The 24,836-nt window shown below is 46.4% G+C and overlaps 2 protein-coding genes across 7 annotated transcripts; both read right to left on the bottom strand.

The window, feature by feature from the left end:
• Positions 1–20: 20 nt before the first annotated feature.
• LOC143821928 (nucleoplasmin-like) lies at positions 21–6,448 on the bottom strand. 2 transcript variants are annotated; one of them, XM_077306426.1, is made up of 8 exons: positions 6,424–6,448; positions 4,428–4,512; positions 4,256–4,341; positions 2,556–2,675; positions 2,236–2,329; positions 899–1,056; positions 328–388; positions 21–88 (listed from the first exon to the last, which is right to left on the bottom strand). In XM_077306426.1, the coding sequence occupies exons 2-7, from the start codon at positions 4,489–4,491 to the stop codon at positions 344–346; spliced, it is 567 nt and encodes a 188-aa protein (XP_077162541.1). In that variant the 5' UTR covers positions 4,492–4,512; positions 6,424–6,448; the 3' UTR covers positions 21–88; positions 328–343. The 2 variants fall into 2 exon arrangements, with proteins under 2 accessions (XP_077162541.1, XP_077162540.1); XM_077306425.1 differs by lacking the exon at positions 6,424–6,448 and adding an exon at positions 6,281–6,352.
• Positions 6,449–9,501: 3,053 nt separating this feature from the next.
• On the bottom strand, positions 9,502–24,484 carry PATE3 (prostate and testis expressed 3). 5 transcript variants are annotated; one of them, XM_077306399.1, is made up of 7 exons: positions 24,296–24,484; positions 22,464–22,586; positions 17,900–18,250; positions 16,639–16,758; positions 10,988–11,095; positions 10,366–10,488; positions 9,502–9,714 (listed from the first exon to the last, which is right to left on the bottom strand). In XM_077306399.1, the coding sequence occupies exons 5-7, from the start codon at positions 11,037–11,039 to the stop codon at positions 9,596–9,598; spliced, it is 294 nt and encodes a 97-aa protein (XP_077162514.1). In that variant the 5' UTR covers positions 11,040–11,095; positions 16,639–16,758; positions 17,900–18,250; positions 22,464–22,586; positions 24,296–24,484; the 3' UTR covers positions 9,502–9,595. The 5 variants fall into 5 exon arrangements, 4 of the variants coding, with proteins under 4 accessions (XP_077162514.1, XP_077162516.1, XP_077162515.1 ...); XR_013225969.1 differs by lacking the exons at positions 9,502–9,714; positions 10,366–10,488; positions 10,988–11,095 and adding an exon at positions 15,166–15,896 and having other exon boundaries at positions 24,296–24,483; XM_077306401.1 differs by lacking the exons at positions 16,639–16,758; positions 17,900–18,250; positions 22,464–22,586.
• Positions 24,485–24,836: the final 352 nt, after the last annotated feature.

The raw sequence follows: 24,836 nt of genomic DNA, 5'->3' as shown, positions 1-24,836 counted from the left end.
TCTGAATACACACAACAGACTGAAACACAACATGCAACGTTTATTCCTTTCAAGCAGTGCCAAGGTGTTCCCACTCCTTTTCCACCTCCTTAAAAAAAAAAAAGAATTAAAGTTAGCTGAAGTCCAGTAGTCATGAGTATTTTTCCTCGCCTTTGTTGACCCCCCCCCCCCAACGAGTCCAAGTCATGGAATCAGAGTGGTCCTCTGGGTGCCCCTTTCTTGACAAAATTTTTAGAGCTTGTAATTTTAGAGCTTCCAGGGAAGGGTGAACTAGAAATCCAATAAACAATACCATAAAGATGGTGGCCATATGCACCGTATCTTTACCTTGCTGGATGTTAATCTATTTCTTACTTGCTGGCTTCCTCCCTCTGCCAGCTCCTTTGGTCTGTATAAAGACAAAACACTTGAATGGACACAGATACAGGGCCCAAGGAAATCTTTTAGGGACAACTACAGATGAAGCCTCTTTCTCCTAATGACCCCAAACCGGGTGGAACAAGCTCCCTGAAGAGATCAGGGCCCTGCCTGAACTACCACAATTTTGCAGGGTCTGCAAAAGGGAGCTCCTCCACCAGGCATTCGACTGAGGTTAATCCAACCTATGAACATCCGCTGGTCCCCCCCCCCCCCTGTCCCCAGACACCTCCTCCATGTTCTAAAGCAGCCTGACCTCCCTGGGGGTTGTCGTTCTATTCGAAGTCTCTGTTAGTTTATTGTTGATATGTTATTTATAGCTGTTAAGCATTCAGACTGTTCTATATATTACTCCTGCAATGTTTTCTGTGAACTGCCCTGAGCCATATGGGAGGGCGGTATAAAAACTGAATGAATGAATGAATGAATGAATGAATGAATGAATGAATGAATGAATGAATGAATGAATGAATGACTTTACCTGAGATTGCTCCTGAGCAGCTACACCTGTCTTCTTCTTGGCTGCTACAGAAGAATGCTTAATGTCTGGAATCTTGATGGATTCCTTGGAAGATTCCTCCATCTCTTCATCTCCCGAGGACTCTTCTTCCTCTTCACTATCATTCCATGCGTTGACAGCTGCAAACAGGAACTACAGCTCATGAAGCTATCAAGATAGTAGCATTCCCTTGAGGTTTCAGTGGACCTTCGGTGCATGATCAAGCCAGCCAAAATACCAGGACTTGAAATTGAATCCCACATGCCCGGCATGTGAACTCCCATCGTTTCATCTGGCTTGAGAAAATCTGCCTGGAGGAATGGTCTGTGGCATTTCAGGGGATTCAATTCTTAGGTTGCTCCCAAGCCCAGAGCTGCCTTTACTGAGGAAGTAAGGTGGGGGATTGGGGAGGGAGCCTTACCAGGAGCAGGAGGGAGGCTCTGCCAACATGCTGTAATGTGCCTGCCCACATGATCTGGAAGAAATGTCTTCATATTGGGTGTATTTGGGTAGAAACTCTATGGTAAATATGGCTTCCACCATACAGTTTTTGCCCAGATACCAGAGCTAGGCACATTGCTACATACCACGGTACGTTTCCCTGGCAGCAGGAGAACAACACACACACACACACACCCCTCCACAGTGGAGTCTGGTAACCCTATGATGAAGCCTGCTTCAACCATCATCTGGTCTTCACAGATCAAGGGCACCAGCCTTAATATCAGTTCCAGCCCTTCACTCCCAATGGAACTGCAATTGCCCCAGGCCCATTGGACTGTGCTTCCACATGAAGCTTGACAGTTAGCAATTAATTAAACTAAGCTCACTTAAATCTGTAGATTAAGTGTTGCACCTGGGTTTCCTCAGCATGGAGTCCAAGGTTGGGCACTTCCTACATGGCTTCCACTAATTATTCTTTATTTAATTTATCTACTACCCTCCCCTACGGCTCAGCTACCAGTTGGGCAAACTGCAGGGGCTCCTGCTACCTCTCCGAAGACGTTGGCCATTCAGATTAATAAATCTCGAACTGTTTCCCTTGCATGTCCCAACATAATTCCTGGAACATTCCGAAGACTCCGGAATGTACATACGATACATTTAACAGTTATCAAAGTCTTTGGCCAGCGACCCTGGAATTATCAGTTACTGCCCAAGGTGGATGGTCCAGGGTTAGTCCAATCTTGCCTGAATCTTGCTTTCAAAACCTATTGGGGGTGGGAGCTGCCCCAAAATGGCTGCAACTAGCCTTCACTCTACCTACACAAGGTAAACATTAGATCACTGGAAAAGACGCAACACAACATAATGTTCACCTGTCAGATGCTGTCCAGCAAGGTAGACTGGTCCACTCCCTGACTTTAGTCTGAATGTGACCGGTGGATTTAGATCAAATCCTAAGGAGGCAACCTGGAAAACAGAAAGGTTTAAATTATTAGGTGGGCTATGAATATGATGCCCTTCCTTGCTATCAACTGTCATGGCAACTTAAGTGTTACAGACTGGAAGACACGGTGGATAACACTAAAGGGCCATAGAGATCGGCACTCCGGACAGATTTTTTCTTTTTTGAAAGCTTGAGAAACTAACTAGGAGAACTTTGGGCAAGGGTAGTTAGCCCAACCAAGGCACTCACCATGGGGAGAACTGAAAGTTTCAAGTTCGCTATGCATACTGGAGCAGATTCCTTGCTGTCCTTTGGGGGCAGGATCTCCACCACGTGAAATTCATCTTTGGCTTTCTCCCCGAGGCAGACCTTAGAGGGGGGGGGAGGGAAAGAGCCATCAACTCCTCGGAACAAACCTAGCGAAACCAGAAACATTTCTCAACACAACTGTAGCACTCACTCAAGTTGGTAGAACCATGAGGAAGCTCTACATTGGTCAGAGCTGCCACTTAACACAGGATGGCTCACCGCTTGAGGTGTAGGCTTGAATGATTGTACAGAAGCTCTAAAAACCAACATAGGTCACAGGCAGCTGCTGGACTAAGGGGCAACCACTTAGAACCTGGTTCCCTCCTGTTGCCATCCATGGCCTAGTTCTACATTCTCAGCTCATTTTCCTCGACCACCGTTAAATCACAGCTCTCCAGCCCAGTAGGCCAAATGTGAAAGTGAAGCTGCACCACAGAGCTTGGGACATGAGCTCAAAGCCCTTCTTCAGTAGGACAGGACACATTCATAGCAGTGGGAGCACTTCTCACAAGCCTTGATTTTGTGCCTCTATTCATCCTTCATCAAAGCAGTACCTTAAGATCTCCTAGAGAAAGCCATGTTCTTCATCCACATCACCCACTACAGGAGTTGGAGATAGGTTTGCAAAGCACACACACACCGCCATTGGTGGGGGAAGTGGGTGGGAAACTGGAAAGGACAGTGGGCTCAGTGGAGTATGGTGCCATAGAGTTTAATCTCCAAAGATATCCATGTTCCCCTGGGGAACTCATCTCTGTAATCTGGAGATGAGCTGTAATTCGAGGGGATCTCCAGGTCCCACCTGGGGCTGGCGTCCCTACTAGGAAACTATCAACCTTTCCCACTTGCAATAAAGCAGGGGTACTCAACCTGTGGTCCTCCAGATGTCCGTGGACTACAGTTCCCATGAGCCCCTGCCAGCGTTTGCTGGGAAGGGCTCATGGAAATTGTAGTCCATGAACATCTGGAGGACCACAAGTTGACTATCCTTGCTATAAAGGATAAGCAAGGGTTTCCCTGTTCCTTTATTCTGTTTGTTGACACTTTCACGTCTCTGCTTTTTGCTGTTAGTTTTGTAAAGTCGCTGACACTGTATTTGTATGCTGCATAGTTTGGTTGTTAAAAAAAAATAGTTCATACAGCATAGGCATATGCAGTATACATCATCAATTCATGTGTAAGGCCAACAAATTAATGCCCTGGTATTGGAAAGCATATCAGTTTTGCAGGAAAAATTGGCAGGAAAAAAAGCCACAGAAGAACTACTTAAAAATCACAGTTTTAAGTTGCAAAATCAAAACAGGAATAAGAGATTCATCAGAGTCCATCCAAGCCCATAAGGTAAAGGTAAAGGTATCCCCTGTGCAAGCACCAGGTCATGTCTGACCCTTGGGGTGACGCCCTCTAGCGTTTTCATGGCAGACTCAATACGGGGTGATTTGCCAGTGCCTTCCCCAGTCATTACCGTTTACAACCCAGCAAGTTGGGTACTCATTTTACCAACCTTGGAAGGATGGAAGGCTGAGTCAACCTTGAGCTGGCTGCTGGGATCGAACTCCCAGCCTCATGGGCAGAGCTTTCAGACTGCATGTCTGCTGCCTTACCACTCTGTGCCACAAACCGGCCAGCGAGACACATACCGTCCTCAGGGCCAACTGCTGCTCATAGGACCAGTCATCTGGGACTTCAAACGTATAGGTTGGTGCCTCCTTGGTTAACTCACACCCTGTGTGCAAAGCAGATATCAGGAGAGGGCCTTGATCCCCTCACCCCACCCTCCTGTGCTGCAGAGGGACAAGCCCAACACCTCACCCCAGACCAGCGCAATGGTTCTTTCTGACCGACAGCTGTCGTTGGTGCTGTTTTCCAAAGCCATTGGGCTCAGAGTGTCTCTTTCCTAACACAGAAAAAAGCACACGTGTCAAGAAGGCCACCAAAAATTTCAAGCCCCACTTTTCAGTATGTGCTTCCATTGGCGCTTCCGTTGAGTAAGAGGTCTACGGCTCTTAGCCTGTCTAGTTGGTGGCTTTATATCCACCCATAAAAGATGATGAGTATCCCAAATGAAAATTCTGCATTATTCTAGCTTCACATTCCCACTTCTCTGTTCACAAAAAAGTTCAAGGCAATCCAGATAGCAGGTTGCTGGAGGAGGGGGGGGGGGTGTCAGAAGAACTCTTTGTTTCTATACTCAACAACATTTGAGAGAAAGATTATGAAACTTACCAACTTACTCTGTCGGTTCCCCCAGTTGAACACAAACAGATGGTTCTTTGTCTATCACTAATTTTTATCCTATTTCCTGCAAGGATGGGGATGCTCCAATATTACAACTTATCTCCAGACTACAGAAATGCCTGGAGAAATTGGATGCTTGAGAGCAGGGGTAGTCAACCTGTGGTCCTCCAGATGTCTGTGGACTACAAATCCCATGAGCCCCTGCTCATGGGAATTGTAGTCCATGGATATCTGGAGGACCACAGGTTGACTACCCCTGCTTTAGAGAATAGATTCGTTGGCATTTCACCCCACTAAGGTCCCTGTCCTCTCCAGAGGTTTCCCAACCTGGATCTGGCAACCCTACCCCTCCCCCACCCCCCATTGCTGACTGGTGTTTAGGGGAAACCTGATGACCCAATCCAAGTATCTCCTGATTCTCCTACTGGTTTTACCTTCGTACCAACTTATGAGATGGGACAGCAAAACAGGGAAAGAAGCAAAGAGCCCCCCTTTCAATGAGCATCAGAGGAATGGAACAAAATTTGAGTCCACTGGCATCTTTCAGACCAACCCATTTTTTATTCTAGGTGTGAGCTTTCGTGTGCATCCACACTAAAGTTGACACCTAGAATAAACCTTTGTTGGTCTTAAAGGTGCGATTAGACTCAAATTTTGTTCTGCTGCTTCAGACCAACGTGGCTATGCACCTGAATCCATCAGAGCAGGGTTAGTCAACCTGTGGTCCTCCAGATGTTCATGGACTACAATTCCCATGAGCCCCTGCCAGCAAACGCTGGCAGGGGCTCATGGGAATTGTAGTCCATGAACATCTGGAGGACCACAGGATGACTACCCCTGCATCAGAGGACAGGTGCTTTTAACCCAGTGTCATAATTAGGCACCATTGCTTTCACCTTTGCACTTGCCCTTTAAGGATCCAAGTTATAAGAGAACAAAGTTGGAGTCCAAATGGCACCCTTAAGACCAACAAAGTTTTGTTCAAGACATAAGCTTTCATGGGCAAAAGTGTGCTTGTACACAAAGGCTTATAACTTGAATTAAACTTTGTTGGCCTTAAAGGTGCAACTGGATTGAAGCTCTGTTCTGCTGCTTCAGACCAACACAGCTATGAGGGGAAAAAATTCCCCAAACTCTTCTATGTTAGAACAAATGCATTTTATTAAGGACAAGGACAGCAGTATTAGATAACTGGTTTGGGATTCCCACCCCCACACCACACCACAATACCACACCTCACTCAACACAGCTGTTGCCTATCTTAACTCAGAATAAAATAAGGGTGTTTCAGGTAACTGAACACCATCAAAAGAAGTAGCAGGGAAGTTTAACAATACTTTCAAAATTCTTTTCAAAATCACTAGCCTTACAGGTGCAAAACAATTAGCACAAACAACGAGGTGCAAAACAGATTAGGGATAACTCACCCAACACAGTCTCTAAGAAGGAAGGAGGGGGAAAAAATCAAGGACCTTAACAAGCCCATCTTTATAAAGGAGTGTGGGCCAATCAGCTCAGAGGCAAAATGTTGGTCTTAAAGAGCAAAGACTTTCAGATCACGCATTTTTACCTGTATTAGGGACAACTGTGATTTTCCTTGGTTCTGGGTTTAAGGGACAAAAATATAGGATGTTTCTAAAAATTAAAAAATGGCCAGCAATTAAATACAGCAGTCTGACTGCTATGTAGTACCTATTAAATCCCCACCACCACCACCACCACCACCACCACCTTAATCCTAACAGTGATTTGCAGCACCTGAGTTTAATTTAAAAATCTGCCTTCCAGGCCAGCTGCATGCCTGTTTCTCAGAAGTAAGGTTCTGAGAACCTGCTGGTTGTCCCAGGGCATTCGTCTGGCCCCAGCCTGGTGGAATGAGCTCCCAGAAGAGCTGATGGCCCTGCCAGAGGTGGCAGCTTTCCACAGGGCCTGCAAGACAGAGCTCTTCCGCCAGGCATACGGTTGAGGCTGGGGCAGTGTCTGGGTGTTTTCATTGGAGGATTCCCCCCCCATGTTGATTAGATCTGGCTTCACTCCTATTGTAAGAGGACTGACCCCTGGACTGAATGGAGGGGAGTGAGGGTCAGGGCTCTTAGGATTTAAATCGCCACCTGATTAATTGCAATTAATTTGTAATTGTTATTCTGGGGTGTTTTTATTGGGTTTTATAGCAGTATAGAAATCTAAAATTAAAAATAAATAAGTGGCTTGGTCAAAACAAGTTTAATAACCACCTTGGGACAAGCTTCGGCATGATCTTCTAGGGCTGCCGGTTCTGGGTTGGGAAATTCCTACAGATTTGGGACTGGAGCCTGGGGAGGATGACGTTCGGTGCCAGCAGGTAGGGCACCAGCTGCCATGTCTGAAGAAGAGGAAAGGAAGCCTGACGGGCAACATTTGTGACCTGGGACTCCACAGACAGCTGGACATCAAGAGTCACATCCAGGTTCTTGATGGTCACTGAAGTTGCGCGTTGGGCTCTGTCTAGATCCAGGAGTTGCAATCTTACCTTCCACCCATTGCTAGCCTGAACCACCTCTGTTCACTGCAATAGGGCTTCTCCAAGTAATTGACTGACAAGGAGTAATTACTTCTCCAAGTAATTGACTACATCTTCGGCTCACAAGAGGGCACAAGTCCTAAGGCTGCCAACTGCCTGGAGAGAAAGTGTCTTGTCCCTTTAATTGTGTTTTATCAGGTCATATTATTTCCCCCTAAGCCATGAACAGCTTCAGCTGCCTGCTTCCACATATTGAGCCTCTTTTAAAGGGACAGGGCATGTTTCCCCAGGGCTGTTGGCAACTGTAAGCAGAACAGGTGTGTTCTGCTTTTAAGCTGATTTCACACAGGTTGGATGAGGCCCTCTCAGTACCCTATAGTTCATCCTTAGAGCCCGAAACTATCCAAAAATGTAATGTGGCCAGTCACCTAGCCACACCCAAGGAGGACTGGGGGGGGGGGAATAATAGAGGTGGTTTGAGACAGGAGTAGGCATCCAGGCTCCACCCTCTTTCCCAGGCATGGCAACCATGTGAGAACACCACCCCCAGGTCAATGGAACCCTGCTTTCATAGGAACCTGTTCAGATAGGGAAGAGTGGGGTATAAAAAAGCTTCTACTTCTTCTTTCATTTATCTAAATAGCTTGTGGCTGAGTCCATTAAGGCAGGATGCAGGGGAAGTCTGGGGAGTCTGATGGGAACCCCTGCCCTATTGCAGTTGTTTGCAATTGACTGCTACAGTGTCTGGAGAGCGCCTTATCCAAAGCTATGTAAAAGCAAAAGAAAACAATTCCTATCCCTTTAATGAGGCTTCAGGTGGGAGAATGAGCAGCTAAGGCTTTTTTTTTTTTTGACAGGGTGGTAAATAAATCTATGCATGCTCTGTTAAAGGGAGAGGGCATTTTAACCCAGGCCAGTTAGCAAGTAGAGTTTTGCAGGAGACACTGATGCGGATTTGTACTCTGCCACAGAAGCTCGCTGGATGGCCTGGGACCAGCCTGCTCTCTTTCTCTTTGTCTGATCTAACTGGAGTCTTCACCAACAAGCAAAACTTTTTTTGAGTAAATAAAAAGGGGGAAAGAAACAAAACTCAACTCATTGTCATCGTCATACCCCCCCCCCTCCCAAAAGCAATTTTCATACAGGATCACTTGCAATGTTTTTTTTTCCTTTACTTTACACTGGGGAATGTTGAAATCACTAATTTTAATCAATTGTCTTATTTTTTTATTATTATGTGCCTACCTTAGCTAGCCTGTGAATTTCTGAAAATGCTTACTAACCTATCTGCATTCTGGATTTGCTTATTGGCTTTGCCTGGGGAGCACATTTGTCCCCCTCCAGGTGGGGGCTAAAGGGCTATTACACCTGATCTTCAGGTGTAATAGATGGCTTTGAATGAGAGCCAGCATGGTAAAGAGCGACACTAATCTGGAGATCCTAATCTGGAGATCCGGGTTTGATGCCCCATTCTTCCAAATGCTGCCGGCTGAGTAACCTTGGGATAGTCAGTTCTCTAAGAGCTATTCTCAGAGAAGTTCTCTCAGAGCTCTCTCCTCCCTTCCTACCTCACAGAGTTTCTGTTGTGGGGAGAGGAAAGGTGTTTGTAAACTGCCTGGGGGCTCATTCAAGTAGTGAAAAGCAGGATATTAAAAAACCTTTCATTGATCAAAAAAACTGTTTCCTGCTTCTTGGGGAGAACATGGCTGCCTTGGGAGGTGGGCTGTCCGGCTTTGTACCCTACTGAGGTCCCCGCCCTCCCTAAATCCACCCAAATTTCCAGAAATTTCTGAACCCAGAGTTGGCAACCCTCCTCCCAGTCCTTCCCGTGATCTAGACCCGTCCCACCCCATCCCTCACCAGTCTGTGCAACAAATACCTCCCAATTCCATATGAGTCAGTTTATTATGCAAACATATACAGTCAAGCCAAGCAACCTTTGCTGGCAGGGTACAGATTTTCCTTATTTCACATCTATGTACTGGGAAAATATTGTTCCCTACCAGGGCCAATCTCTCTCCCTCGGTGACAAGCCGCTCCCAGTATGTATCTTGCTCTACTCTACCCCGACCTTGATTGTGTCAGCACAAAACGGGGGAGAGGGAGAGGAACCTCGCGGGAAGGCAGCTACGCAGGAAGGCAGCTCTGTTCATAACAGAGAAATGATAAAGGGGGAAAGAAGGGCATGGTGCAAGCTGCTGTAAGACACATGGTCTTTTTGGAGTGACAGTGTCGCTCCTGCCTATTTGTTGCAGTAGTTTTTGTTGCAGCAAGTGACGGAGTGCCACATGAATTTCGCCGTCTTGTAAATGTATCTGCAGCCCTTGAAGCAGCCGTATCGCATAAACAAGATCTTGTTTCCTGGGGACAGAAGGAAAAGGAAGGACATTGCAGACTCTGGGTGATATAAGACAGGCGTTGCCCTCAGTTCTAGTAGCACTTTATCCCAAGGCTGCTAGCCTCCAGGTGGGACTCGGGGATCCCCCAGAATCTTCAGACTACAGAGATCAGTTCCCCTGGAGAGTGGAGTCTATAGAATTGTACCCACTGAAGCCCAGGTCCTCCTCAGGCTCAATCCTTGCATCTCTAGGAGGTTCCCAACCTGCCCCTACCACCCACCCCTAGCAGCCCTACTGCCATTTGGCAAGAAGAAGGGTTGCCAGCTCTGGACAGAGAAATTCCTGGAGATTGTGCGGGTGGAGTCTGGGGAGGGTGAGGTTTTGGGGACAGGAGAGGCCTCAGTAGTGCCATAATGCCATAGAGCAGGGGTGGATGAACTGTGGCACTCCAGATGTCCATGGACTACAATTCCCACGAGCCCCTGCCAGCATGGTGCTTGGGCTAGTCAGTTTTCTTAGGGCTGTTCTCTTAAGAGCTCCCTCAGGCCCACCTGGCTCACAGGGTGTCTGCTGTGAGGAAAGGAAGGGAACTTCCTTTGTGACTTCTTTGGTTAGTGAAAAGTAAGGTATAAAGACCCAGCTCTTCTCCTCCTTCTTTGCCACCTGTACTTACCAAGATAGAGGTTCTGGCTATAGCAGGTTTCTCCTGGAGCTGTCCAGCACCTAGCTTCCTCCTTCATGGGGCATCTTTCTTTTACAGACTTCGTTTCACAGTGATGGCACCAGACGGCACTCACTGGGGATTAAAAAGGAAGGGTTAGGGAGGGAAGAAAGGGGAGCTTTAAGAGTTCAACCTGATGCAAGGCTGGGAGATCTGCCACTGGAGCATCGCCTTGTTTTTAAACTACGCGTTGTGTCCATGTGGGGCTCGATTTAGCCTGGAGGGTTTAAGCCTTCTGATGTCTTCAAAACCTCGCTGCTGGTGGGCCATTTTCTCATCCTTTCATGGTAATGACAGAACAACCAAGGGGAAGGTTTCAGTGGTTAAACTGCGTGGGAGGGGGGAGCTGTTCCCCCTCCCGGCATAATGCCCCCTGTCTTTCCACACCTTTCCCATCGCCTCCTACCTGATCCTTTCAGCTGGACAGGCCTAGGGTTGAAAGTATGTTCATATCCAGGATAAGCTTCATGTCTGCATTGCAGACATGCCAATTAAACTCTGATTTACCCATCTCGCAAGAATTCAGCATAAAATCTGAAACTCTATTGTTGTTGTTTTTTTTATAGGATCTTACCGGAGGAAATGCTGAGAAGAATCCACAGGCCACACGCCAGAAACTTGTGCATCTTTAATTTGTATTTGAAGTGAGGAAAAGCTTTGAAGTTGGGTCAAATAATGGTCTCTGCGAATATATAAAAGAAATGTAAAGAGGGCTACATTCGGAGCTTAGCAAATCCTCCCTACATATTAGCTTCTGGATCAATCGATCCTTGAGTGCAGAGCTTAAGATCTTGCCAACACAATCTCCACCATGCAAGCCATGTGCTTGATGCAAATTCCTCTGGTGGCTCACCATACCTTCTCTTCTGGCAGGCATCCGGCTGAATCTTTACTGCAGCTTTACTGTAGAACAGCCCACCAAATGAACTTACTTGAACTATTTGGGCTTTAGGTCAATATCCCTAGTAGCTAAAATGACTACACTGAAGTTACCATTCTTTGGTCACACGATGAGAAGACCAGAGTCACTGGAAAAGACAATTGTGCTAGGAAGCATTTAAGGCAGCAGGAAAAGAGGAAGGCTGAACATCAGATGGAATCGACTCTCTAGTTCAGGGGTAGTCAAACTGTGGCCCTCCAGATGTCCATGGACTACAATTCCCAGGAGCCCCTGCCAGCGAATGCTGGCAGGGGCTCCTGGGAATTGTAGTCCATGGACATCTGGAGGGCCGCAGTTTGACTACCCCTGCTCTAGTTAATCGGGCCCTCTAATCCAGGGGTAGTCAACCTGGGGTCCTCCAGATGTTCGTGAACTACAATTCCCATGAGTCCCTGCCAGCGTTTTCTGGCAGGGGCTCATGGGAATTGTAGTCCACGAACATCTGGAGGACCACAGGTTGACTACCCCTGCTCTAGTCCAAACCCCTGCTCAATGCAGGATCATCCTAAAGCATCCATGAAAAGTATCTTCTGTCCAGCCACGGTTTGAAGACTACCAGTAAGGGGGAGCTCACCACCTCCTTAAGCGACCTGTTGCACTGCTGAACTACTCTGTGAAAAAAAAATTTCATGATCTAGCTGGTACCATTCTACACATAGCTCCAACAGTAACCACTCCCTGCCCTACTTTAAGTGACAACCTTTCCAATACCTAAAGACAGCAATCAGGTCCCCTCTCAACCTCCTCTTCTCCAGGCTGAACATTCCCAGGTCCCTCGGCCTTTCCTCATAGGACTTGGTCCCCAGGTCCTTCTCAAAAGCACTGCTTTCCACCCACACATTCTCACACTGCAAAATAATGACTCCTTCTTGTGACAGAGGCCCCTTCTGGTAGTCAATTGTTGCTCCTTGACCATTCAGAACATAGGAGGGAACTTATTCTTCAGAGTGCGATAAAGATTAGGTCACCGGGACGTGCAACAGCTGACTCCCTGCCTTGTGAGACAGAAGCTGCCTGAAAAAATTGTCACAGCGATTCCCTCAGAAGCCACTAATTCAAACTGAAGTTACCAAGAAGCACCAAATCCTTCGCAAAACTTAGTTCAGCTACCGTGGCTGGGGAGGGGGAGTTAATGCAAAAGGAAACAAACCTTTGCTTTGCTTGTCGGATGATCTGCCAGAAGCTGTGGAGTTTCAGTTCGAAGAATGCTGCAAAGTAACACCAAACCTAATGCCTGTGGTTGCTTTTTTTTTTTTTTAATAGTTCTCCCAAAGCAGCAGGAGTCATAAAGGGATGGATCCTAATGCCAGGGGCTTCCTTGCCAACTGGAGTGCCTCAAAAGTAGTTCCGGCAATAAGAGACAAGTTCAAGAGCATCCACGGGGGAGGAGAGGGTGTGAAAAGCACACTGTTCCTTTCTTACCACCCTAGTTCTGCTTCCCACCTCCTTTTCTTTCATTATTAGCCAACACAAAGAATAGCTCTTCCTCAAGGAGCATTTTTCTTTCTTCAAGGAGCTTCTGGAAGAACAGGTGGGGTCACTGATCATGGCAGAACTATCTGGTGACTAGGAAACTATTGTTACTCCCCTCCCCTCCACAGGAGAGCAGCCATGCTAGGGATGCCAGCCTCCAGATGGTACCAGGGGAACCTCCAGAATCATAGCTCACCTCTAGACTATGGAGATCAGTTCCCCTGGAGGAAATAGATGGGTTGGAGGGTGGACTCCATGGCATGGTCCCCCACTGGAGCCTCAGTCCTCCCTAGTCTCCATCTCCCAAATGTCCCAGTCTGCTGTCCAAGGGAGAACTGACCACACTAAGCGATTTACAGGCCTGCTCATCTCGTTTTATGCTCAAAGGTTTACAAAGCGTGTAGAGATAAAAGGCCACATGGGTCTTTTATGCTCAAAGATTTACGAAGCATGTAGAGACAAGAGGTGAGGACCACATGGGTCTCGTTGGTCCCTGAAGAGCCCTGCTTTCAAAAAATACCACACCATCCAAGAGAAGGGGAAATGCTTCAGGAGGCCGAAATAAAAGAAGCAGTGATGCAAAGGTCAACTCATCATTCTTGTTGTGGTGGTCAACCTGAGCACCAAACCTGAACAGGTAGTGTGGGTTCCTTTGGGCTTCTCTTCCTCCAGAATTAAACCAAAGTCTCTCAAGTATTTAAAAGGCTGCCATGCAGGTGACGGAGCAGAGTTGTTCTCTCTTACCCCGGAGGGACAGACCAGAACCATTCAAAAGAAATTCCATCTCAAGATCTGGAAGAAGTTCCTGACAGAGCGGTTTCTCAGTGGAACAGGCTTCCTCGGGAGGTGGTGGTTTCTCCCTCTTTGGAAATTTTTAAACAAAGGCTGGATAGCCATCTGAGGGAGAGGCTGATTCTGTGAAGGTTCAAGGGGTGACAGGTTACAGTGGATGAACGATGAGGTTGTGTATGTCCTGGATAGTGCAGGGGGTTGGACTAGATGACCCAGGAGGTACCATCCAACTAATCATGATTCTATGATTGTTAAGTTTGCTAATCATGCACACCAATATGCTACCGCAAGGGAGAGATGGAAGTATTAAAGGCTACACTGTCAGCCTGTACAGGTGCTATGAGCATATATGTCAAGTAGAACCCTTCACACTGGAATTTCATGAGTCACCGTGGAGACAGTACTTTGAAGGGAGCTCTGGTGCTTTATGTCATGTTGGTTATCGATGTCTGATTTCTGTATTGGATGGTCAGTGGTGACTGTGAACAAAAGCTGATGACTGGCACCTCCTTCAGCCAATCAGTTCACAACCAGCGCTGTGATATCCGGAAACTGGGATGTTGAGATCTAGGACATGATATGCTTAAGGAGGGACTGTGTTTGTGGGTTATACAACTACATGAATCTGCCTTATACTGAGTCAGACCTTCAGCCTATCAAGGAATTGTCTACTCAGATTGGCAGAGGCGCTCCAGAGTCTCGGGCAGAGATCTCTCATGCCACCTATTACTTGATTCCATTAAATAGAGGTGTAGGGGAACAGAACCTGCATCCTCCTACATCCCAAGCAGATGCTCTACCCCTGAGCCACAGCCATTGAAGAAGAAGAAGAAGAAGAAGAAGAAGAAGAAGAAGAAGAAGAAGAAGAAGAAGAAGAGTTGGTTCTTATATGCCGCTTTTCCCTACCCGAAGGAGACTCAAAGCGGCTTACAGTCGCCTTCCCTTTCCTCTCCCCACAACAGACACCCTGTGAGGTGGGTGAGGCTGAGAGAGCCCTGATATCACTGCCCGGTCAGAACAGTTTTATCAGTGCCGTGGCGAGCCCAAGGTCACCCAGCTGGTTGCATGTGGGGGAGCGCAGAATCGAACCCGGCATGCCAGATTAGAAGTCCGCATTCCTAACCACTACACCAAACTGGCTCTCAAACAAGGTTCCCAGTACTTCCAGTGGTCTCACACTCGGATTGTGAGCAGGTGGGCAGAAGGGATTGTGTGCATGCTTGGCCCTTACAGCCCTTTCTTGCATGTCCAGGGAAACACCGATTGCCACTTTGGGGTTGGGAGGCAAATTTCCTCCAGGTCAGACTGGCCAAAGATTCTGGGTTGGGGATGGGGAATCATCTGGGCATGGAATTGGGGTCACTATGGGTGGGCAGGTAGTTGTGAATTGCCTGCATTCTGCAGGAGGTTGGACTAGATGACCCTAGAGGTCCCTTCCCGCTGTATGATTCTGCCCTGACCCTGACCCAGACCCATGCAGGGTGCATCTCAAAATTCCATCCGCCTTGCTTTATTATGCAAATTGCATCGATGAATATAACAATAGATTTATTTGCATAGCCCATCCTTCTCAACAGACACATCCAGCTGAGCAGGCATTACTCCCTGCATGGCAATCTTTGGATTTCCTTAGTTCAGTATTTCAGCGTCCTTATTCAAGATAGGGTGACCTGCCATTGCCTTCCCTGCATAGCAGCCCCGTTCCTCCTGGGCAGCCTCCCATCCATGCATTGATCATGGCTGAACCTGCTTAGATTCCAAGCTCTCGACTCAGGGTGGTCTGAGTTATTGTTGTGGCTGCATCCTCATGCCAGGGAGGTCGGCTAGGCTGAATAAGAGCTGCCTGATTGGACTGGGATTTTAACCTGGAGTATCCTGTTCTCTTCCTGGCTTCTTAACCACTATAACCACCACCAGCTCCTGAAAGCAGAGAAACTTTCCCAAAAACGCAAGCGAAAAGGAGCAGCAGTGGCATCCAGAGGTATCTGTGGGATGGATCCAGATGGGTACCAGACTTGAATCTTCTCTCACCTGAGCTTGATTCTGGTGGCCCAAAGAAAGATGTATGGGCAGATGAAGAAAGAGAAGAAAGGGGAGGAATGAAGAACACCTTGCATTTGCTGACTCCCAACTTTTGGCTCTTCAAGCTCCCCATCAGCCTATACATTGCAAAAATCACTGTGGCAGCAAATAATCTCGTGCCACATGAAGAAAGTGGGCAGATGTTCATCTATACAGTCCTGGAGACAGCCGACTTCAGAAACGAGAACAGTGTCTCCTGGAAACAGAAAGAAATGAGACACTGCAGGTCCTGCATAACACATAGTATTTGGTCATAACCCCCCCACACACACATTCTTTCAGCAGCTCTTAGACCACGAAGGGCATTTGAAGAGAAGAGTTGAGGTTTTGTACCCCACTTTTCACCACTTGAAGGAGTCTCAAAGCAGCTTACAATTGCCTTCCCTTTCCTCTCCCCGCAACAGACACCCTGTGAGGAAGGTGGGGCTGAGAGAGCTCTGAGACAACTGCTCCGTGAGAACAGATCGAACAGGACTGTGACTAGCCCAAGGTTACCCAGCTGGCTGCATGTGGAGGAGTGGGGAATCAAAACCCACTCTCCAGATTAGAAGCCGCCACTCTTAACCACAACACCAGCAAATTAGCATTTACTCTCCAGGTTGGGGCATATTGGGAGAGGTGGTCCCTCAAGCATGCAGGGGCCAGACCATGTAGGGTTTTAAAGGTCAAAACCCAAACCTTGAACCTGATCTGGAACTCGATTGGCAACCAGTGCAATTGCTGGAGGGAATGTCAAATAGTGGGCAGTTCATGGGATCCATAATTATCTGAGCAACTGCACTCTGTACCAGCTGCCATTTCTGGGTCAGGACCAAGGTAGCCCCACAGAGAGCAAGTTGCAGTAATCTCATCTGAAGGCGATGGTTGCATGGTCATGTGCATGGGGCAGATATGCTCAGCGGCTTGCAGTCGGGGTGTCGTTTGCGATGCGTGCTTACCAATGTAGAGATTCTGTGTATAGCAAGCCGCTCCTTCCTCTGCTGTGCAGAATTCTGGGATATCGGGACAGCCTGAACCTGGAAACGGCTTTTCACATTTAAAACACTTGATTGTGCTGGCTGAAAGGGCAGACGGGAAGAAGAGGGGATCAGAGTTTGCATTCCATTAGGACATTCCTTTAAAACAGGGGTAGTCAAACTGCGGCCCTCCAGATGTCCATGGACTACAATTCCCATGAGCCCCTGCCAGCAAATTGTAGTCCCAGGACATCTGGAGGGCCGCAGTTTGACTACCCCTGCTTTAAAAGATGTATAGCCCACCCTCTTCAGAACCTTTCCCGAGAAGTGGCAGGTGACAGTGGATGGGCGATAGGGTTGTGAGTGTCCTGCATAGTGCAGGGGGTTGGACTAGATGACCCATGAGGTCCCTTCCAACTCTATGATTCTACACCCGGTTCTTTAGATTACAGTCCCCACTCTTAACCACTACACCACACAGGCTTGATCATCCTTGAAAGACACCTATAATATTAATCACCAGTGGTCTGTCAGTTAATAGTGTTATGCTCTAGTGAGGTCCCATTTTGTAAAATGTAACCATCCATATCTACCTTTCCACCCCTCTTCCCAGATTCATTCTGATGCAGTAATAAACAATACCAGGAGGTGACTGGGTAGACTAGCCTGTGCACTGCAAGCCATTTCTGTTGCATTCAAGAATATATATATACTAGTAATAAAGCCCGCTGTATGACGAATACAGCGGGCGCTAGAAACTTACAGTCTTGCGTGTCAGTATGTGGCGGCGTCCTGATGGCGGGGGCTCCATCGGGCGGCGGGGCCTCCCCCGGGCGGTGGTCTCACGGCGGCAGCGGCTCTCTCGGGCGGCAGCTCTCTGAGGGGCAATCGCACCTGCCGATTGGTGCCTCCGATTGTCTGTCTGGAGGAAGGGTCCAATCCGGACCCTTCCTCATCACGGACACATCCCGCCCCAGAACCCCTTACCGGTTTATTTAGTCCGCGGCACCCGTGGCGCCGCGGGCGGCGTTTAGATACACAGGATATTAGCTTTTTGCAATTTGTACAAGCACAGGAATAGGAAACAGAACATATTTTTCAATTTGGTGCAAGTTTCACGTTTTTGCAAGACAGAAAACGTGAACTCGGAATCAAATCCAACACGTGAACTAAAACTCTGTGAATCATTTATTAACCGAGATCTTGGAACTTCTGCAGTTCTCCATTTCCCTTCAGGACTTACCAGGGGAAGGGCCAAGAAGCATCCATAGTCCGCATGCCAGAAGCCTGTTCATAATTCATAGGCCAGATTCTTGAGCAGTCTGGATTTAAGAAAATGCCAGAGGCTTCCAAGATGGTTCCTTGAAGGATCAGTGTGAGCATACAAATCAGGAGCTTGGACGGGGCTTCACCAGTCCTTCCTACATATAACCTTCCGAGGTAGTCAGTCCTCAGGTAGGCGGAAGATGATCTTCAGAGACAGCATTAGTACCATCTGCACTGTCCAAGTTATGTGCCTTAATTTCCCCTGTGCCTCCTCATACTTTCTCCTTGGGCAGGTGTTTGGCTGAAGTCAGAGGCGAAACAAGCCAATCTGGAAATGCCCCACAAGAATGCCACATAATTAACCTACGTGAACTATTTCAGGATACCAGTTAGCAATTCAAACATTCTGCCTTTGTCTCCCACGCAGGGCATACTGCAATGGGTACACGGGGTGCCATCCACAGATCACGCCGCGCATAGAGCGGTATGCATAAAAGCCAGTGATAACATCAGGGCCAGGGGACTGAAGAACACCACAGCTGAGATGGTTATCGGTGAACAGCCCCCGCCATCTCCTCCAAAATGTGATTTAACCTCAACATTGCCTTTCTGATTGGAGGTACCTTTGACACAACAATGTACTGTCGTGGAACAATGGCTATCTTGCATAATTTTGCTGCTTCAAACTTTGGTCAAGGCCTGTAACAACAAGTAGGCCTCAAACTGATCTTTCTGTGAAACTATATGCTTCCAATTAGTTGTAGATTACATTGTCCTTGGAGCCTTTTACACCTATATCCTTGAATCATAGAATCAGAGAGTTGGAAGGGGCCATACAGGCCATCTAGTCCAACCCCCTGCTCAGTAGCTGGACCTAGTTGAAACTTTTGAAGATAAGCTTTCCCCTTTCCAGTTGTTGCCAATTAGTGCTCTGAGAAATTGTCACCATTGTTAGGCTGGATCACCACAAAGTCATCTTTCTTGGCCAAGCCCCTGACTGGTCATTATTCTAGTGGCCACCCCGATGTCCAGCATATCATTGGCCTTAATATTGACAGGCATATGAATTGGATTGCTTTTCATTATTAAGCCCCACTTGGGACTTGTTGATAAAGAACTCCATTTTGTCTCATCCCTGGTATTACCCTTTCGTCTTGACCTCTTGTTTTGCCGGAGCTCTGTTCTTTTTGGATGTTGTGGGTCTGACCATTTCAAACTCTGCTTGTGTTCTATGGACTTTGCGAATCAACTTTGTAATTTTTGCTCATGAGCAAATGTGCTTAGATAGGAACATTAAATAACTTCCTTATTGTCTTTCCTTCCTGGTTTTAGACGTGTTTTTTGTGCATACTTAATAAAATCAAGATATTTTCAATATTCAGTTTCTTGAACGTGCCATGACAGGAACCCCAGAGTGTCTTCTTGGCTATACTGCCCTTGTGTTTTGCTGACAGGCCTTGTTTGATTCCCTGATAGACTTCAAAACTTCAGCCGAGTACAGTGCCACAGATCTCCCTCCAAAGCAGTCATTTTTCTCCAAAAGAACTGATGTCTATCGCCTGGAGATCAATGACAAAAGCCAGGTCCCACCCGGAGGTGGGCAACCTTAGCTGAACCAGGATGCAAATACCTCTCTGCTGATTTCAAGGGGCCTCTTTTCATGTTCCCCTCTGTTCCCATTCTAGCATCTTTTCCCATAATACTGCTTGACAACACACCCGTCCATGTATTTATTTATTTGCAACCCTCACAGCGGCCACTTAGACAGCAGCAATTTAAAACAGGCATGCTAAACTCACATTTTTAAGCTGTTTAAATCAACCTCACCAACAGACATCATTGAAACAAATAAAAAAACAGGCTTAAAATGCTTACAAAGATATAATAGCAATCTAAACGGCATCAGTGAAAGGGATGCAAATAAAACAAAGACAGCAACAGAAGGGGAAAGGTTAATCTCCGGGGGGGGGGGGGGGGGAGTCCCAGAACTTTGGTACCATGACCGAGAAGGGTCTCTCCCAGGTTGTCCCCTGCATAACCTCACAAGACAAGGGCACTGGAAACTGAAGGTAGGGGAGCACTTGTGAAAGCAACTGTATCCAATCCTTGCAGGCCATAGCTAGTTGCACATGGTAGTGACTGAGTCCAGAGAGATAAGTATTCCCACTTAACCTAGGGTGTGGCAGGGGTGATGGAGCAGCAGATGCCTGCCACATACCTGTTCCCACCGCAGCGGAATAGGCTGCTGAGGTGGGAGGGCCAGGGGCAATGGAGTGTGATGTCATATCTGGTAGGAGTGTCTGGATGATGTCTCTTCTAGTGACATGTGACTTCCGGGGGCATGGCAGGGAGGCGTGGCCTGCTGACATCACTTTTGGGGTTTCTCAAAGCCTGAAGAATGTTTTAGGGGTTTCTCAGAGGTAAAAAGGTTGAGAAAGGCAGTTCTAACCATCGTGCTACATGTGATTACAGAAGCTAGAGGATAAACTGTTTTATCTAGTGAAGCATTTCAGGAGACCCTCTGTAAAGTTCCAAGTTCTTCTATGCAGGCTACAGGTTGATCTCATGTAATTACTGCAGAAATTCTATCATTCAATGAGACATTCTGCCTGGCCTGAGCATTTCAGTCAGAGGCATGATTTGAGCTTGAGCTAAGTTGCTATCGATGATGACAATTGAAGTCTGAAACAACAAAGAGTCCACATTTTTGCCATCTCATTCTGTGAAACATGTAGAACCATTCCTAGTGAGAAGTTTCTTCATGTAGACATTGGGTGGATATCCGTGTGGGGAATTGTTTGATACAGGCCCATAGGAATGATGAGTGTGTGTGTGACTGGACGGACATTCCACCATCACCCCATAACTGGTTTGAAAGAGGAATTGCTGTTCAAGGTGTGATCGTTCATCTCATTTTTGCCTCTGTTAAGGAGGTATTGCAGATGTCTTGATTTCATCACTCCCAATTGCAGAATTCCGTATTACAGCAAAGGACCTCGTGTGATAAGAGAGCAATGGTGTTTTTCTTGGGTAACCTTTCCTCCTTACAGGTCAGAGAACAGATTCTTTGAACATATTGACATTTACGGCCTAGGAATCATAAGATGAGATATCAGAATTATATGAAATAACCCTTCTTGTAAGCACAAGTCAAGGGACCTCTTAACCCTGTAGCTTTCACAGCCTGTGCTCTTATGTGGGATGAACCTGTGGGACTAAGATCAGTCCAGGATATAATCTATTGTGCTTTTTCTTATCTTTGTCCTTTTTTCTTTTCTTTGTACTTTGCTCCCCCCACCCAGCCATTTAAATTTCACGTTTGTAACCTGTAATGGGGACGAGAAGAAGTGATGTGACTCAGTAAAGAAATAAATAAAAAATCAAAGTAGGTTCTGTGGGACTTTGAGTTTCTTCTGAAACAGAATCCCCCCCCCCCGCCAAAAAAAGTCAGGAATAACATAAAGTCAATTTGTCAGCCGTTGCTGATCTTGGAAATATGTTAGAAAGCATTTCCATAGGGTGACAGAGAGTCCTAACCAACATGACACCTAGACAGTATGCCCTTTGTGTCCACAAACCCTTTATTTATTTATTTTAGATTTATAAACTGCCCTCTCTGCTCAAACAGACTCAGGGTGATGAACAACATATGTTAATACTGGGGAGGCATGCTTCCTCATTAGGCCCTTTCCTTCCTAGCCACAGGCTCTCTATCTTCAAAGGGCTCAACTTCAGGTGACTTCACAACTTCTAGACACCCGGTCAACAACCCAGGTGGTGTACGCAGCTGGCTGTTCATCAGCAGATAGAGCTGGGTGTCATCTACATATTGATGGAACCCAAGCCCATATTTCTAAACCAGCTGGGCTAGAGGGTGCAGAAACATATTAAACAACATTGGTGAGAGAATTGCACTCTGTGGAACCCCACATTAGAGGCAGCAGGACTGAGATTGTCCTTCCTCTCTGTCCCTGACCCTCAAGAAAGGAGACCAGTCACTTCAAGGTAGTCTCCTGTCTCCCAGTATTGACAAGGCAGTGAGCAAGAAGCTCATGATCTACAGCATCAAACACTGCTGTAAAATCGAGCAATACAAGCAGCACTGACCCACTAGTTGTCGAAGAAGGTCATCCATGAGGGCAACCAAGCCTGTTTCCACTCCATGACTGGGCTGAATGCCAGATTGGAATGGGCCCAAGGCCAAAGTTTTCTCTAGGTATTCTAGCAACTGGTCCATGGCTGGCAGATCAACTACCTTTCCCAGAAATGCAACATGCAAGACAAGATGGTAACTGACAGGGTCCCATGGATCCAGAGATGGTTTCTTCAGCAAGGGCTTAACCACTGCCTCCTTTAGACCCCCTAAGAAGTTTATCATCTTCCAGAGAGATCCTCTGATCTTCTCACTGCATGCTTTTACAAGAAGCAGACATCCCGGAGGCAAGTGGTGGGCCTCACTGATGCCAGCAATCTATCCACTGAAATCAAGCCTAAGGAGCTGCCTTTGTCTTCTGGAAGGCCCTTGAAATGTGGGCACTTACCAATATAAAGTCGTCCTGTGCTGCAGCTTGAATTTGGACCAGCCCAACAGAACCGTTTCTTGCCCGGTGGGCACCCAGCAAATGGTTCCAGCATATCACAATGGAAACACCAAATGGCTGTTGCTAAACAGAACAGGAGGAAAAGTCACACAGAATTTTCAGAGATATGAATTAAAGTTCCATATTTCTTTTGTTTATATATATATATTTCTGTTGTATATATTTTTCAGCTCTCTCCTTTTTTCTCTTGGTTTTACCAGTTTGTTTGCATTATGTAAGCATGTTGGATGGGAGGGGGGGTTATAAGCAATTAGTAAGCCCCCTTTAGGTATAAGGTCCATCACATGCATGTAATGTATTTGGTCAGTATGAGACTCAAACAATGTGGCAAAAAAAAGAGTGTTTTACAGGAAAACAATGTGTGGTGAAGAAACAGAAAATGGTGAAGATTCTCAGATTCAGCCCAGGCAAGGTAGACAGGAAAGCCAAGCAGGGATTCTAGGGGTGTAAGAACAAGGATAAGAAAGATGGATTTGAGTTGCCACTTTGCAAAAGCCAAAATTCAGATACCAGCACAGAAGTTGAGACAGGAGGGAAAATACCTATGGTGTCTCAGGAGCATGGATCCAGGGTTGAGATCATAGCAAGCATAGTCTATTTACTTAAAGTACAGTGTATAATAAAACTGAAGGGAAAGAAATGCTACTTTTCCTTTGGTATACTGGGATCTACCTCAAAAGCAGGATGGGGAGAGACAAACCATTCGGAGGATCAACCCTTCATCCACTCCTCTCCAGGTTCCTTTGTTGTACACAAACCATCCCTGAATATAAATGTGAACACCCAGAGCCTCCAACATTTAAGCAGTGCTTAAGCAGAGCTTCTCTCTCTGTCTCTCTCTACAGAGGACTACAGAGGACTACAGAGCTGGACAAATGCATTGTGAATAATCTAGTCACAGTGCTCTGTACCAAATGACTTTTTAAGAAATGAGGGTACTGGTCACACTCTCTGTGGGTAGATTTATCATATGGCTACTGCCATGGATAGCTTCATAATTTCTCAGTCAAAGACCACGCCTTGGCTTATTTTTTTAAAAACAAAAGATCACATGCAGATCATTTTTTTTAAGCCCCTTCCCATGAACAGAACCTGAATCAACCAACCTACAGGACCATAATCAACAGGTTGATTTTGTTATAGTTAGGTAGTGTTGGAATTGTTCTAGAAGTTACAAAACTGTTATTGAAACCATTGTTACTGCTATATTTATTTGAGTAATTGAATTATACCGTATTATTCCTTTGTTAGATGTAAACCGTTTTGAGCCACAAGGGTGGGCAATGAATGAATGAATGAATGAATGAATGAATGAATGAATGAATGAATGAATGGTGGGTGGATAGATGGACGGGCAGACAGACAGACCTTACCTGGCTAATATTACCACTGTTCCATTAAGAATGGCTTTTACCTATATAAGGTTTCAGAGATGCCATAGTGCAGGGTGGTATGTACATTGAATACATACGCCTTCAGTTCTGCATTTTGGTTGATTGTCATGTTCTATTATCTGATTCCAACCTATATTTCTCTACTAGAGCGGCTCTTTGTGAACTTGCAGCTGGGAAGATCAGAGGAAAAAAGGTTATGTAAAAAATGCCACCCCTAGACATTTGAATTCTGGTTACTGTATTTTAAATTGTTTATGGAATTTTTATCCATTATCTGTTTTTTCTGATTTATATTTTATTATCCCGCTGTGAAGGCCTTTGGTCCATACAATAACAGCTCTCTATCTAATCTTCTCTCATTTTCTTTCAGGAACTTACCCTCTGAAGTGCAGAGCAGAACCCATATGCCACAAAGCAAAATCCTATTCATCTTTAGTCACCGTTTTCTAAATGAGGGCCGCGGTTATCCTTTCAGGTCTCTAAACAAAAGCGGGTGATACCTGAAAGCCCTTCCTACTACCTGGCCCTGATTTGGACCTTTCATGCTCCTCCTTGAAGGACTGCAGGAAGAGCTAACTGGATACTAAATGTAATGGAAATCCTCTTGAACTTTGGAGTGGGGAGCTGTGTGTGGGTGTTTTTTGGTTTGAAAACAGATACATCACATACCCAATTAAGAATGTTCCTTTATCAAAGGCCAGGTGTGGGTGGACCATTCTGCATCCGCCTCTTCCTGCTGTGCACATCTGCTTCTGCAGGAGCACAGACTTTTGTACATTTCATCATGATGGTAGGGTTCAGGTACCGTGCTGTTGCAGGCACTGTAAAGACCGAAGGCCAGCTCAAGCAGGATCATGAAGCAAACCACAGATGAAGCTGGATTCCTAAAGGGACTAACTAGTCACGCTACCCATAAATA

This window comes from Paroedura picta, chromosome 12 (genome assembly GCF_049243985.1).
Source record: "Paroedura picta isolate Pp20150507F chromosome 12, Ppicta_v3.0, whole genome shotgun sequence".
Lineage (NCBI taxonomy): Eukaryota > Metazoa > Chordata > Lepidosauria > Squamata > Gekkonidae > Paroedura > Paroedura picta.
Note: the sequence above shows the minus strand (reverse complement) of the source record. Positions and strands in the feature narration are given on the sequence as shown.

Excerpts from the sequence above, each read along its gene's own strand:
- PATE3 (XM_077306399.1), bottom strand. The coding sequence starts at position 11,039 with ATGCACAAGTTTCTGGCGTGTGGCCTGTGGATTCTTCTCAGCATTTCC. Across the intron at positions 10,489-10,987 it reads TCTTCTCAGCATTTCCTCCG|TGAGTGCCGTCTGGTGCCAT; the intron begins GTAAGATCCTAT and ends TTTAATCCCCAG. Across the intron at positions 9,715-10,365 it reads TAGCCAGAACCTCTATCTTG|GAAACAAGATCTTGTTTATG; the intron begins GTAAGTACAGGT and ends TTCTGTCCCCAG.
- LOC143821928 (XM_077306426.1), bottom strand. The coding sequence starts at position 4,491 with ATGGCTTTGGAAAACAGCACCAACGACAGCTGTCGGTCAGAAAGAACC. Across the intron at positions 4,342-4,427 it reads AACCATTGCGCTGGTCTGGG|GGTGTGAGTTAACCAAGGAG; the intron begins GTGAGGTGTTGG and ends CTTTGCACACAG. Across the intron at positions 2,676-4,255 it reads AGCAGTTGGCCCTGAGGACG|GTCTGCCTCGGGGAGAAAGC; the intron begins GTATGTGTCTCG and ends CCCCCCTCTAAG.